At 37.0% G+C, this 16669-nt stretch overlaps 1 protein-coding gene across 2 annotated transcripts in view; it reads left to right on the plus strand.

The window, feature by feature from the left end:
• The window catches only part of Unc5c (unc-5 netrin receptor C), a 345405-nt gene that overhangs the window by 261073 nt on the left and 67663 nt on the right, over nt 1-16669 (plus strand). For both annotated transcript variants that reach the window (XM_031375664.1, XM_031375665.1), the window contains exon 5: nt 15216-15396. In XM_031375664.1, coding sequence (XP_031231524.1) covers nt 15216-15396 — 181 coding nt within the window. The remainder of the gene's footprint in view (nt 1-15215; nt 15397-16669) is intronic.

Consider the following 16669-nt stretch of genomic DNA (forward strand, 5'->3'; position numbering starts at 1 on the left):
GGCTATAGATGCAAAACACATGTTCTATCTTCTATACTCAATCCACTTATTCAAGAAATATGTCTTGTAGGCTCATTGTATATACAATACTCTTATGATCGTTCTGAGAGGGGGGAAAACAAAAAGAAAAGACAGGACAAAGGCATTTTCAGGTAACCACCAGCTAAAGGGAACAAGGCAAGGTTGTCTGAAAGAGGGAAACAAAACACAGGTCATGTTAGGTGGTTGTTGGCGGTTCAGAGGACTGCAGGAAAGTCTCTCTGCAGAGATAAATTTGCACTGAGTTCTGGGTGACAGGAAGGAGTCAGCCTTGAAAAGAAGTGGGCCAGAAAGCTCCAGGCAGCAGAGGCATTGCACAAATCCCCTCAGAAGTGGATGGCTTTGAAAAACTAAGTAGGAGCCTCTCATCTGAGAGCCAATGACAGGAAGACATCCAGTGTCGGGGACAGAAGAGTTCCGGGACTGTAGGCACGGCAAGCCACTCAGAACCAGGGTTAAATACATGAGATGCCAGTGGAGATTTTAAATAAGGAATTTTCACGACCCAATATGTGGCTTTAAAGGGTCTCCCTTACTACTTCATGGAGACAGATTTTCAGATCATATGAATGGGGACAAGGAGACTACTTTAGAGCTTGGCTCTCATCAAGAAAGGAAAGAAAAAAAGAAAAGAGTTGCTTAACTCAAGGTAAAAATAAAAAGTAACAAGACAAGTGGAAAAATACAGAACATACATAGTTTTGCTTAACATGCAACTAAAATGATTTTCCAAAATTAAGAAAATATGCAAATTATTTATTGTATCATGAGAAAGTGAAATCTTCCATGTCCATATTCAGTAGGATGTCCACATTTCATGTCCACATCCTACTAACAGGGGCACCCTGAAGATAGATGACCTAAACCCAGTGGTCAATAGAATCTGTTTCTATATCTAATCTAATTTGTGCATCAGCAATGAGCAAAGCCCTAAGGAGACTCATAATCACAGTACAGAGGGGCCTTTTATTTTCAAGACACTTTTTCTGAAAATGAAAATGTATCTTTTATTTTTGATCACTTTCTTGCTTTAGAATTCCAAAGACTGTCCTTATGCCTGTAGTCTGTGCTTACCTCAGTGTGGATGGGAAAGACATCTCTGGGGAACAATTGGCTTGCATTTCCTGATGATGGTCAGATTTAGCACAGTCTTGACTATTTTACATTAATAAAGAGAAGGCTAAATATTGCTTATGTGGAAGTCAAGTTCTTAGTAAAAAGTAGTAAAAGACTAGTAATTCATCAGTGGGCTTGTCAATTTATAGCCCTTTTATTGTAGAAAATTTAGCTTTTAAACACAATTCAGGGCTGATTTGTTTGTTCCCTTGATTGGTGGTGTCATATATAGTTATTCAACTTTGGGACTTTTTCCTGTTTTTTTAAATTTTATTTCTCAATTAGACTTTATTACATTATGTTTCTTTGTCCATTTGCTTTTATTTCTTCATGGTCTAACTTCACTTTTAGAAGTTTATAGAATTGAAGACAAGTTCGCCTCCACAATATGGTCTGTGTACATTCAGCTCTCAAAAGCAATGAGCCAGACATATGTGCAATTAAGGGAGGAAAACAAATTCCCTTTCTTGGCAAATTCCTTCTTTCTCCAGAAGTTACAACAACTGAGCAAAATGTCACTGTAGTTTCCATTTGAATTTTTTAATTCTTTGCCCATTTTATTTTTACAATAGCCTAAAGATAGAATTTCAATTTGCTTGAAGACTAACACTTTTTAGAACATATAAAATACCTTTAGCTTCATAGTCCTACTGAAAGCTATAAAGAATATTGAATGATGCCATCAAAGAAGAAGTAGATGAATGTTTGTTTGTTTAGAGATCTAAGAAGCAAATAGCTACAAAGCCAATGTGGCCTTCCATTCTTGGAGTGCTTTCTTGGTTATCTGAGATTTTCAAAAGACACAATTAAGATATCTATTGCCAATGGAACAAGCAAATAGAGAAAAGAATGCTGGAACTTTGAACCTATGAGCAGGTGAAACCAAACAATTCATGTGTTGCAATAGAAAATGCCTTCTCCCCTGGGATGTGGTGCATAGCTGATCCATGTGAACACAACCTGATTGCTTCTCAGGAAGACTCATAGGCACTCCAACTGCACATACAACCACTTCATCAGCATCTATACTTTATAGTCTACAAGTATAGCTCACCCAAAAGCATTCTCTGAGAAATATCTAAAAAGCCTGAAAGTTATGTCTCTCACCCTTAAATACAGATTAACAGGTACCATGTACAATGTACTAAAGCTTATAAAACTCATCCCTATTTTATATGTTCTTGCATATTTAAGAATATAAAAATGAGCAAATAAATTAATAATAATAGTAACAGCAATAATAACAATACTTCAGACTTGTCACTTGTAAAACAACCTATGAAACTTGATGGACTCCCAGGAACTAGCTAATGCACCTATGAGAAGTTTAACTTGGCTGAGTGTGCATTTGAAAATTGCCCAATAATCGCTTTTCCCATTTGTTTGATTAATGTACCTATATACAATTCTCTACCAAATCCCCACTCTCTAGGTGTGCATACAATTTCAGGATTCTGTTGTGTTGCTTTCCAGGGCTGTGTTCTGGCACAGTGGGCCCCAATTTGCTATTAACAATGTAACCTTTCTGATAGATGTGAAATTTTCTACATAATGGTTGCTGGAGTCACTTTTTCATCTTGGATGGCATGTGGCAGTTTCCTTGGTTAATTAGGACAAATGTGCCAATTATGTTAATGTTTCTCCCGATACCAATCAGTGAATAATTAGACACAACACATCTGTCTTTCACAGGGGAGGAGAATAGAAAAGTATAAGGTGCCTGGATTCTTGTACTGACATATATGACTAGACAAATACATAATCAATCCCTGGGTCAGCAAGTTTTTATGTTAAAGGGTGCCAGTAGGCATTTGAGGGTCTGAATACCTTCTACAAAGTGAGAAGGGTCTCTTCAAAGATTTTAAGTTGTCTTTTCTTCCTTCATTACAACAACAAAGTTATATAGCCCTGTTGGTAAAAATGTAGTTATATTGTATAATTATTTACCTCTAATCTATAGAGTTATAAATAAGTTCTTCTATAGAAGTATTTCAAACTTTTGAGAATGATTTGGCTTCATTGATATAAGAGTTTGTGCTGAAAGAAATCACAAAATTCAGTCTGTGGTATCAGAGGGAAAGGATTGTGAATATACAAGCCACCATACTATTCCAGTTTGCTACAATTTCTAATTACATAGTTCTATGTATCTAATCCTCAAAGTCTTCCAGTTAGTAGAAAATTAATGTCATTTCCATTGTAACTTTGTTGGTATCCATGTTCTATATTTGGTAGGACTATAGAAAGAGATGAAGTTGTTTCTAAATTATTCAATTTAATGATGTTGTAAGCAATGTCTCTATCTCTTGGTTCACAATATAAGTATAAAGAAAAAACATATAAAACACACACATTATAATCTTTGACATGGTATCAGAATAATAACATAAAGCTTGTGGATTTGATAACATAAAGCTTTGTTTGAAATTCAAAGTTTACATTTACTAGTAAATATGGCTTATATATTCAACATCTAATCATATTCAACTAGGTATGTTTATTATCTAAGGTTCTTATTGGATCTAATCCTGAAGTTTGCATTATTGAGTTTCAAATATAGTACTCCAATTATTTCTTTTTGAGAAAAAGTTGGTTAGAAAATAAAACTAGAGCGTTCATGTGATTTTTTTCCTTATATTGATGCTTTTTATTAAAACCAACACCTCAGGAGAGACATATGACCATTCTGAAAACCAGTTATGGTTGCTAAAATTGGCACTGAGCATTCCTTGTGTATGAGTCATATTGGCATATAATCCTTCTGTTCAAAGAATTGAGAAAAATGGAGAACTAAGGAAGAGAACATGATGGTTAGCTTTAAAACTTTTTGCTGTAACCCCAAATATTTAAGTTTGATTCTTCAGTCATATAACAGGAATAACAGTTATATTCTTAGCCCAAGTTTGAACATAAAGTCTTGAACCACTATTAGAAATAATGATTTGGTAAATACCTTATTTAAACAATTCTCCATTTATATCCTCTTATCTATAAGAACACTATTAGAATTTTGGAGTCAGTATTAGTGGCATAACTATGGTGATATTTTGTTAGAAAAATGAGTGAATAAAAGTGAGCAAATGAGTTTTCAAAATAAGGATTCAACGTGAGGATTATAACTTATGCCATATGCAACTGGGAGTTCTAAATGGATACATTTTGGGAAACATGGGGTTTTCTGTCTCTGTGCATATCATAGATAAAAAATTAAATATAAAGTATTTAGAAAGAAAGAAATAGGCGATGCTTAAAGTGTGATGGTTGTAAAATGTTGGAGTGCTCTTACAGTAGAACATATGCAAGGCTGGGATGCTGAGCAATGGTTTACTGCAAGGTTTGCTTCCCCTGACAATTCAGCCAGTATTTCTGACTTTTATAAAACATTAGTCACTCTGAAACTATAAAACCATGCACCTAAGAACCATAAAGGTTGATTTTTAAATCAAACTGCACAAGTAAAGTTAGCACTTTTCCATCTTTTCTAGGAACGCTCAATGGGGATAGTCTGCTTTAATCAAGGATCTCATAATCAGGATGGGAATCACTAGTCTTCATTATTAAAATCATATTAGTGTTTGGAGAATCTGTTGACAATCAACTGAACTGTATGATAAGACTATCAGGGTCAATTCTTAAACATATGATCACCCTACAGCAAGACATGGGTATCTACTGCTGTGTTCCAAAGGCTGGAAATGTAATGTCTCTTCTGAACAAATACTGCAAGGAGTTATGGCTGTGAACATTGCACATAGCCTTCACCCACAGAGTTTACTAAGTGAAGATTTTTAAGTTCCACTTATGTATTTTGTTTGGAGCATGAATGTGATATATGGTACAGCCTGTGATAGACATTTGAGGACAACTTTCAATCCCCAATCCTCTTTTTCTAACATGTATAGCCTAGGGATAAAACTCAAGTCACTGAATGGGAAGAGACACACCCCTACCTACAGAGCCATCTCATTGGCCTCTAACATGAGAACTTAGAAGCTGGTATTCACAGTAACAGTAAAGCAAATGTAGTCTTCCCAAGTGTTTACTTTCCAGACTGGTATTGGGAATTTGAAGATATATCATTTTTAGCAGGAGACAATGAGGACTCCAGGTCATGTTTAAAACATCCAGTTTTGACAGTAGCCTCTGACAGTTTAGCACCAGGAGAAAATTCATTGAGACTATTAACTAGTCCTGATTTCGTATACCTCCACTCACTTCTCTCATTAAATCTTCCTGCAACCCCTTTCTGGGCAGTCCTCTACCTTGTACAGGCAAAGACTACAGTCAATTCTGTCTTACTCTTATATTCTTTGTTCCCCCTAGAAACAAAATAGTTTCAAACACTGTACATGCTTGAAATTTGGTTCATTTAAATGATACAAGATGTGTTTGCATGTTGATTTCCATAAGCAAACCAAATATCTTAGAAAAATAATATCTCTTGGAAGAATTTATTTTTAAAGGCTTAAATTTTCTCACCAGCCTTATAAAAGTATAGTTAAGAAATTTTATGACATTGTATATATTTCCTAACTGCACATACATTGTTAAATAAGAAAAATCTTAGGATGTAGAAGGGAAATTAATTAAATTCAACTTGAAAGTCTATTCCCAAACTCCATAATTTTAAGATAAACATTAAGATATCAAGTTGAAAGAGAGATCAATGTGAAAAGAGATTATGATTGATCCTGAACTTGATATGCTTTTCATATCTGTTGAACATCTAGATGAAATTATCTAGAAAGTAATTGGAAAGATGGACAGAACTTTACAAAAATTGAGACTAATATTGATGGTTTGAGAATTATCAGCCACAAGTGAAGAAAATGCCCATCCGATGCACAAGAGCCTCCAGATCTCAGGCAAAGTTGCAGTGGACTGCTCTGTGGAGCTTTGAAAATCTAGGTGCCTGGGTCCCTCCTGCAACTAATAAAATCAGAGCTTTCCCAATGGGATCCAAGCATGAAAGATGGAGTAAATGATCCCTGGACAGTTCATGGCACAGAGTTAAAAAAAACAACTAGTGTAAAGAGAGAGACAGAATATAATGGGGACAGTGAGATGCTTGCATGAGAGCATGAAGACATCAGACATAGGATTTCTGAAGCACCCAGAGCAACTACTTCCCGTAGCAAGGTCAGTATCAGAAGATGTCTTTGCATTTGAAAATTGGGCAGGATCACTGATTGCCTCTGATAGTAAAATTTGAGCAGTATGATGGGCTTTTCTCCAGAGAGTTGCCATCTAAACAGTGAATGAGCAAGTGAATAGATGGGAAGCTACAGGCTTGTAACTTTTAAGAGATAAAAAGGCTAAAATATGACTGTCGAAAACGAAGGACACATATCATGTGTTCAGAGTAAGCAGGGAGCTACAAAAATATAGAGTACTTTGTTGATGACCCAGAGGCTCAGAAGTCTAAGCAGTAAAATAATATGAATCACCAGTGGCTGCAGTTACTGAAGGTAAATGCTTAGCAACCTGGAGTTGCAGATGGCTTTTGGAGTGGTACATAAACCTTCAGGTTATGTCTTCTGGATAAATGTTCACTCTTGCCTATTTGCTAATGCTTTCAGCTAGAATTGTATGAAAGTAATTTTGTTTGCTGTACTTTGATTGAATGTTGAAACGGGATTCACAAAGTGAGATATTTTTCTTCGCAGAACTATATCATGTTCTCAGCATACTTGCGACAGAGCAAGATCACAAACCACAGGATGTCTAGATTTAACATTATGAATTTCAGCTCCTGTGTGTGTGTACAAAGACATGGTGTCTATAGGACAAATCATAATGGGATGCTGCTTTATTTCATAGAAAAGGTGTACCCATTGAAAGTCCTTTAAGATATCTTCCATTTTGAAGTGACTAGAAGGAAATTTTATCCCTGAAGGCCTAGCTAAAGTAATAGAGATAATGAAATGCATGCTATATATTGAAGATGAAATAAGGAGAATGAAGTTACAAAGAATAAGTATTGAGGAATATATGTGTGTGTGTATATTCCATATGTATATGGAATAACATATATATGTATATATATATGAATGTGTATTTATCATTTTCTTACATTTACTACCAAAATAGAAATGAATATCAGACTTAATATAGTTAAAATGTCTTCAATTAAAAATACATTCTACATATGCTTTTAGAAAGTGATGCAAAGCTGATGTCGTCTAACAGGATTAGAAAGCATTTATAGAAGTTATTTAAATATTACATTTCGGTATTTGCCAAATTGCTATTGGTCTATCCAATGCTTCCTCACATAGTGCTCGATTATCATTTAAAAGTGAATGTAGGATAAATCTCAGCTGAAGGATAAAAGAGCTCAGACTTGAACATATTTCAAGTTATTTAGACTATCATGATTTCTTTCATGTCTTGAGTTGTCATTTTGTCTCATTCTCACATCCTTAAGAATATCCTAAGTATATTCTTTGTTAAATATTAATGATAATTTTAAACTACTCATTGTGTTAGAGATAGGCCATTCAATCTCCAAATCCTTATGAAATGTGGTCTAGAATTATTCTTATTTTATAAATAAGCACAGCAAGTTGTATAAATAAGAAACCAACTCAAAGTAGACACAAATAACACAAAATGAGCAAGTTCAGCTTTGAACTCAGCAGTCTACTCAGCCTTTTTCTTGTGAGTTTAAAAACTGACACTTTTAGGAAGACTCTCAGATATGCATAGTGGAATGATTCAAATCAAACATTAACAACAGAATATGCAAAGCATTCTAGTATTTCTCCTTAACTATTCTTTTCATCATTAATAGAACTCCATACTTTTTAACACTTCAGAAAATAAGATCAAATATGACCCTAAAAGACAGCAGAGGCTACAGTTGCTGAACCCAAGAATAGAAACTGAAGGGTGCTGGGCGCCATGGCAGGCATATAAAGTCATGGTTTATGGCAGAAGCCTTTTATTGCCTTCTGAACTTGAACCTATCATTTCTGCCTTCTTGAGTGTTTTATACACAGTTAAAGATAACTACTAACTCAGAAAGAGTTCCACATTATATAAATCAGTTTGCCAAGTGGGAAAGATGGAGGATAAAAGAGAAAAATGTTTCAATAATGAAAATATGAGGAGAATTAGAGGCCAGAGCAGGTACTAACATTTGACTAACCAAGAATGCATTATGAATAAATTTCATTAGAACAATTAAATTAATTACTATTTAATATGATATAAATGCAATACAAGAAGAGATGCTCTCTATATTTTTTTACAATTTTATATGTAATATATCCAAGGAATTACTTCAAAATGGACGAATCTTTTTCTTTGGCACAGCTGATCCTAGAACTAGCACATGAAACATATTTTTTTTAAATTAGATGTTACAGCTCTTGCATATTGATTTCTCTTGGTGACTCAGATAGTCTTTTACATGATAAATAGAATTACTCTCATATATTTTCCCTTTTTAACATTCAATTTTTTGATTGCTCTAACATTTTGTCTAAGCCAAAAATAATTATTAAATATTATTTCAGCCCACTAGCACTGTAAATATCCTTTTAAATCAATATGTTCCATTTTCAATGTTAAGATAAAGCTGACCCAAAAGAAAAGTCATCAGGATTTAAGTGTTTCAAAACTTACCATTTACAGAAAAAAAGCAAGGGAATTTTGAGTAATTAAACATTTGCCAGCATTGTACTTTCCTGCATGGATCCCTTGTGAGATTGTGCCAATCCCGACTCATTGTCTTGGCCCTCAGACTATTTCTGCCTTCTGTAACCCTGTTCTGCACACAGATACCCATGCCAGAACCCACAGCATCCTTTTTTTTTAATTCTTTTTAGCCTGTACCCAAGCATGTGTTCTTCATTAAGTCTCCCCATTATTCTAATGCCCTTTGCCTCTCAGTAATCAGAATTCCATCACCAAAAGCAAGAGCAGATATCCACCCCAAGGTCCTTCCTCCATATGTTTCAGTCTCAGGTTCCCTTTATCTTAATAAATGTCCTATTGCAATTATACATATGCCCCACCTCCTTCTCTAGACAGCTCTCTCAGCAGGATCGTGGCTGTCTATCCTTCAGCACTTAACACAATGCTTATACATAGTTTATACTTAGGGTTTGTGCCTGAGTTGAAACCACAAATAAAGATTATTTACCTTTTTGAGACAGGGTTTTGTGTATCCCAGAGGAACCTAGACCTTACAGTACAGCCTAGGATGACTTTGAGCATCTTCTCTATTACTTGAGGGCTTTTCTTGCAGTTATGTACCATCACTCTTCAGTTTATATAGGCTGGAGAACAAAGCAAGGGCTTGGAGAATGCTAATCACACATTCAACCCACTCAGACACATAATCCAGCCTTCTCTTTTGTTTGGTTACTTGTGTTGGTTGGTGGTGTTTTTAATTTTACCTTGGTAGAGATAGAACCCTGGTTCTCCTTCAGGCTGGACTAGACAAGCACTCTAACATTAAGCCACCAGCCCAACTCTTTAGTAAGCTATTTTACAAACAGATTCTATAATCTCTAGACGTTGGTAGAAGTTACTCAACCACAGATTTTTTTTTTTTTTTTGGTGCTGGTTTTGTTTTAAATTCTCAAGAAAGTAATACATGTTTAATATATACTGTGTAGACATGTCACCTTTGAAGAAAGACTCAGTGACTAAAGGACAGATAGACTTAGATCCAGATAGCAACAGGAAACTGGGAGTCTCCCCGAGTAACTGGAGCTCTTCTTCTCTTTGATGCTTCTCTGTTAAAGCCATGTAGAGGTGAGGCAGCTATCACCAGAGGCACTGGAGAGTTGAGTTCTTGATCCCCAGAGAAACAATATGTATAGCTAAATCTACTTAATTAAAATCATGTCTAGGGGCTGGTCCTCACTAGAAATATTTAATTATAATTCTGACATTGAAACAGACAACTTCGTATAGGAACTTAAAAAATGTTCATAACAGATTTTGCTCCACTATGTTTCCGGTTTTCATTCATACGTAAAAGCATCCTGGCTAAACATTAACCATAGGCCAGTTCCAGGACATAAGAGACAGCAGTGATAAAGGGGGGGTTAACAGAAAAGTTTGGCATGATGGTCCATTCCTGGTATTATAGTACTTGCACGAGTAGTGCAAGAGGATTATATATTCAAGAGCACCTTGGGCTACTGAAGAACCAAGAAAGTAGATCAAAATCTCATGCAGCTTACATTCTAGAGAATAAAATTTAGTAAAATTTTAGTAAATGATAGGGATAAAATAAAAGAATAAAAGTGATAGGTTGGGGTATAGGGATAAATGCAAGGTTCTTTTTGCAATCCTGGAGAGAAATGGTAACTTGGACTTGGAAGAGAGTGGGTAGTTGGAGGTGAGAAGGAGGCAGAATCTTGTACTGCTGAACAGTAAATGGTCGGAGAAAGAAAGAATGCAACAGTAACCAAGAGAATATCTTCAACTAGCTGCAGATTGAACATGTCTTTGACTGGGCTAATTAAGACAACAGGAAGGTTAGATTGGAAAGGTCTGTTTACAAGGACACTATCACACACCTGAGTACATTACAAGACAGCAGATATGTGCTCAGAGATCAGGGTGGAGTCTGGATTGGAAAAAACATTGTGGATCATATATAGCATATGCTCTGAGCACAACAATAAATGAATCTGAGTAGAAAATGGAGACAAAGAATAGATCAAGACCATGGTAGTACAAATTAGATGAGGAGAATGAATGAGCCTGGACAGATCTGGAATGTGCTGTGTCCAGAGAAGCGAAGTTAGGAGAGAGGGTTTAGCAGAGCTGCATGCTGTTGCTGAGCAAGTGTAATGGGGCCGAAGCTTTAACCTAAAGTGTCAAAGTTGCTCATAGCTGAGAACACTCTCAGTGAAAGAAGACATGTGGAGGACTAGGATGGGTTCAATAGAAATGAAGAAGACATGGAGTGATAGGAAGCTCAGTGCAGTCTCCTAGGACTTTTCAGAAGACCCATAGAAGAAGGTGAGCTGAATAGAGATAGGGATAAGTACAGAGGTTTTTTTTTATTATTTTTTATTTTTTGGAGTTGTGAAAAATAACAATATGTTTGTCTGTTTATAGAAATTATACCATGAGAGAGGAATGATTGAATGGCTTAAGAGAAAGAGAAAATCTGGGGTTTGCCTATGAATAATGGAGCAAGAAAGGGATAGAAAACACCAACTAACATTGCCTTATCAGACCTCAGAGAACTCCCTCAGATAGTGAGCCATAGGAGTCGATGGGCAGCTTGGGAACTTAGGGGCTCTCTCCTGCCTGCCTGTCTAGGTGATGTTAGATATTGTAAAGACAAACAAGGAACAATGTTTAAGAATGAAAAGCAAAGCAAGAAGCATCAATCTAAGACAGCAGAACAGACAAAGGAAACTACAATGTGACTTGGAAAAAGTAAAGGTCTACATTCTGCTCCCATGAATGTGTCATGAGCACATTCAGAATAGCTCTGGAAATAGATATTCTTTCAAGACATAGAACTGTATAGGGCTTGTGGATATGTAAAAATGAAGAGTAAACTTGAAGCATGGTGCTAGATTTGTGCATAAAAGTAGACACTAGGGTTCCATTTTAACAATGCAAGATAAAACAAATGGGGAGTTCTAGAAAAGAGTTCTAGAGAAAAGAGACACAGATGACAGAAAAAAAATGGCAAAAGGCCATGGTATTGGACTTACAGGTGGCATGCAGTGGTAATGACAAAAGTTATACTAATCCTTCTAAGAATGCCATCATATACAGAGGTGCCTGGAGCTCATTTGGACACCTGCTTGAATCAGTGGGTAAAAGATGAGATTGTGCATTTCATCTTGCTCCTGGGGTTGTGCTAGCTCTATCAAGAGATCTCATTTTGAAAGTCATAACCTAACAGTAACTTATAACCCTGGGAGAGATTTTAAAACACTGAAGGTAGACCTCTTTAGACTGAGAATCCTTATTTTTCTGGAGAAGATTTACTTTCAGGGTCAAATTTAGAACTGATATGTTAGGAACATTCTCCAAGTTCTCCTACTGTGAATCCAAAGTTGAAAACCTCTACAAAGAATGTGTGACCCAAGAGGATAAGATTGTTGCTGGTAGGTCAAGGACTGCAGGGCCAAGAAATAAGGTATCTCATCTTTGTGGTTATTAATATAGATGATTAGACCTTGAACTAAAGTGACGATAGCCCAGATGCCTCTGGATTACTACAAAAAATTATGTAGGCATCAGATGAGAGTGAAAGCAAGAGTGATGGAAGAGGAATGATCTGGAAAAGGTGTGAAATAAAAGTACTTACCTTAAACCTAGACTCGGGTTTGTTCCAAGAAAACCAAATACTAGGAAGACTTCGGGAGAAACAGTGAACTCAAAAAATATAAAGCTTAGTTGGGGAATAGAAAAGGTAGACATTGTAATAAGATGTCATTCTGGAGGGTTTCACTGCCTGGTTCTAAAGCAGAAGAAATCTGTTATACCCAGGGGTCTGATCTTGAAGCAGAGGCTATCACACAGCAGGGGTACAGGACTTCATGGCAGTGTGAAACCTTGCCAAAGCTTACCTCTACTTTTCTGTGGTGATTTCTTGTACTATAACCCACCATTTCTTACAAGGCAGTTATATAGGTCAAGACTGGAAGCTGTTCAATGTAGAGATTCTGTGGTCATAACAGTCTTTAGGAGAGAAACTGAGTGGACTTCCCCAAGTCCCTACAGAATTCACTTCAACACAGGGCTCCTTGGATCCTAGATGCTCCACTACTCAAAGATACCCTGAAAGAAAATCTGCCCATGTGTATGAAAATAATATAAGTCATATGGAAAGACTCCAAGAAAAAGTGATCTGATCAGGAAAAACTTGAGCTAAAAGGAATAGACAGACAAAGAAAGTGAAAAGTCAAATATAATCTCAGGAGAAAGGCTCCATGTAATCCCCTGAGGAAACCTCAGAGAACTGCACCCCAGAACTCAGCATTTATGAATCTATGTACACACAGAATAGTGACAGACAGGGACGTTGTAGGGGATAATGTAAACTCATAGACACGGCCAAGGGAAAGAGAATCTGCATGTCTGAGGGATGTCATTCAAATACAGATGGCAAAATGGACTCTTGAGACAAGACTTGTTCTGAGTACAAAAATCAGTAATCCCACTGTCAGTGATCAAGAAAGCTTTAAGATGGGATGGTGTGTTAGGGTTTCCATTGCTGTGAAGAGGCACCATAACCATGGCAACTCTTATAAAGGAGAACATTTAAGTGGGGCTCAAAGTTCAGAAGAAAAGTTTACTCCATTATCATCATGGCAGGAAGCATGGTGACATTCATGTAGAAACGGTGGTAGAGAATTTGCTGACAATTCACCATCTGGATCCTTGGAAAGCAGGAGAGACAGTAAGCCGCTGAGAATGACCTTTAAGATTCTGAGACCACAAAGCCCACCTCCAGCAACACACTTCCTCCAACATACTTCCTTCCACCTCTACTCCTGCAAGGACTCCTATAATGACATTCTCTATGAGTTTATGGGACCATTTTTATTTAATTCATCACAGACCGGTAACCAAGACCAAGACTAGACCAAGAAATAATAGTCAACTGTCAGATCAATATTGTCAAGCAGCTGTCGGATAGTACACGGCTTTGGAACCTTGCATACACACACACATATAAATATATTGCAGCTAGTTGCTAGCATCATGTACCGTCTGCATCTGACAACAAAATCCATATTTAAAAATCCAGTTTAATGGGATCCCCTTCTATTTCTCCTTCCCATTAGTGCAAATATCAAGTATATTTAACTGCTTCCAAATTTACATGACTATAAATAATGGTTTGCATCTGTACCCTCATCTACTTCTGGTTCTGAGGAATGTGGTTGGGTTTTTTTGTTTTTCCCTCTTAATACTGTTTTTGCTTCTATGGATTAGAAAAGTGTAACTGACAGTCACTTGCATTATTGAAGTAACTTAGAACTGTGTTGTGTCAAGTTCACTGACAGATTTAGAGATTAATTCCTAGACTTCATACAGTGCTGAAGAAGCTCTTTAAGATTTTGAAAATGGCAACAATATTGACTCCCTCTTACTAAAGGTTACCTGTGTCCACAGCCACTGTAATGCAAGAGGAAAGTTTAACTGTGGTAAATATCAATGTTGTTTTCCTTTATGGGAAAACTGCTTCACAGGGAAACAAATCTTGCCAAGATGAAAAATAGTTTACCCCCCAGAAGGACACTTTGCACAAGAGTGTTTCTCTTCTTTTATTCATCAAGGACAGAAAACTGTTCTTAAATCATTAGTATTAACATAGCAAGACAATGCTTTGATAATGTTGAATAGTCATGTCTTAGGTCAGATTTTCCAGAACCAAACTATGCGCCAAAGATTTGAATACTAGGAGTATTCAAAAAGGGATTTGAGCGTGACTTATGAGCTATTTGGATTGTGTTGGGGTTGGTAGGAAAACTTTCCCCCCACCAAATATTTTGGCTTATACTCATCTCCAAATCTGCATTTGGCTACATTTTAAGGTCTGTGCATTTTCAGGCAAATGTAATTCATATGTTACAGAGAAGCTACAGGTAAGTCATCTAAATATTGCCTTATTAGAGCTCCATGATGTCTGAAATACCTTTTCAGCTTCTTTATAGTCTTATATTCTTTTCTGTAAAACAGCACATAAGTTGCCAAGAGTAAACAAATCAAACAGCAAAGGTTTGGGTTCATTTTTGAAATGCTTTGCCTGTTATTTTTGATTGGGTTCTGTGCTTGGCAATGCTTATTTCCCATGTTTGCCTGCAGGGCAAAGTGGAAACAGTTGAGCACTATGTTTCCAAACTGGTTCATTGACATTTGAGAATAATGTAGTACAGACAGAATCAGCATGTTTGGCAGGTGAGTGATACCTAATATGACCTTGGAAAGTAACTTTCCTCTGCTTGGATGCAGTTCATAGCGTGAAGTGATGTTATAGACACTACAAAACCCAGGTCAGAACAAGCAGCCACGCAGGGGCCTGGACTGGGGATTTATCAAATTTTCTTGTGCATCTTTAGGTGGAGTGGCTAAAGAATGAAGACATAATTGATCCTGCTGAAGATCGGAATTTTTATATTACTATCGATCACAATCTGATCATCAAGCAGGCCCGGCTCTCAGATACAGCAAATTATACCTGTGTTGCCAAAAACATTGTGGCCAAGCGGAAAAGCACCACAGCCACTGTCATCGTGTATGGTAAGAGAACGCTCAGGTTCTCAGTCCAGCACATCCAAGCAATTCCTTCTCATTTATAGCATTATTGCATTTTAAAATATCCAGCTACCAACCTCCTTTAGAGTCCCACCATTCTCTCTTCCAGCCTCATGCATGGTCAGTAGTTTTAATTACTTCGAGAAAGCTCCTAAGTGTGATGAAGCTTTGTTAAGCTTCTGGAAACTGCCCACATCTGCTGCTTCTCAAGGGTCTCATTTCTCAAGGAGGAATTGTACCAAGAAGACCTGACTGAGCTTGGGAGATAACAGAGCTCTAGACAGAACAATGGCATTTCTTTGACTCTAGGTTCAGACCCACGATTATACAAATACAGTAAATGTGAGACCAACAGATTCCATAAATATACTTGGTGTCTATCTACCCCTAGAACTTGCTTTCTTGCTTCTACCAGAGGACTGTAGAGCCATAATAACCACAACTGAGGTCAAGGGACTGTCATTCCTACAACATGGCAAAGCCTCATGAAAGGACTTTGCACTCTCTGGCCCCTCTCAGCCTGCTCATGTCTTAGTCTTTTGATTCTCTTCAAGTGTCAAACAGTTCCAAATCTCATTTTGGAGTGACCTCGAAGCTCTTACCTCTATCAGCAGCTGGCACTCCATTAGTCCCTAGCTATTTCTCAGAGTGACTCATCCCTCAGCTCTGCTCATCTGTTTCACACACTAAAGATTGCACTGTACATTTACATAATTCTCAGAACACTGGGTCTTCATTAGATTGATTTATTGTCACAGAGGAATCTAAACTCCAAGTATTTGAGGTAAGGTTTCCTCTTGAACAAGAAACCCAGACTTTACCTCTACGGAGAAGAGAGTGAAGCTGTCTCCCAACTTGTGTGGCCTGCCACATGCCTGGATTCTGATGTCACTTGGAATACCCTGGCAATTACTTCAGAGACTCCTAAAGGAGATCAGATTAGGATAAAATAAGGTGCCAGAGAATATGCCCATTCCAGCTTCTTGACCATTTTCTTAAGTTGAAGACAGTTTAATAATAGCACATCCAAAGAGACTGCCCTGACTTTCCCCATTTGCTCTAAATACAAGAGTTCCCAGGAAATCCACCTCCCGTATACTAAAAAGGAAAGAACATTCCTAACCATTGAGGATAGAAAGTTGAGAACAGGAGAGTTCTGTACAGTTCTTATTCAATAAACACTTAACTCTTAATAACCTTTTCCTAACAGCATCCTGGGACCACTTCCACACAGACATATTTAGTGCTCATGGCCTTT

This window comes from Mastomys coucha, unplaced genomic scaffold (genome assembly GCF_008632895.1).
Source record: "Mastomys coucha isolate ucsf_1 unplaced genomic scaffold, UCSF_Mcou_1 pScaffold16, whole genome shotgun sequence".
NCBI lineage: Eukaryota > Metazoa > Chordata > Mammalia > Rodentia > Muridae > Mastomys > Mastomys coucha.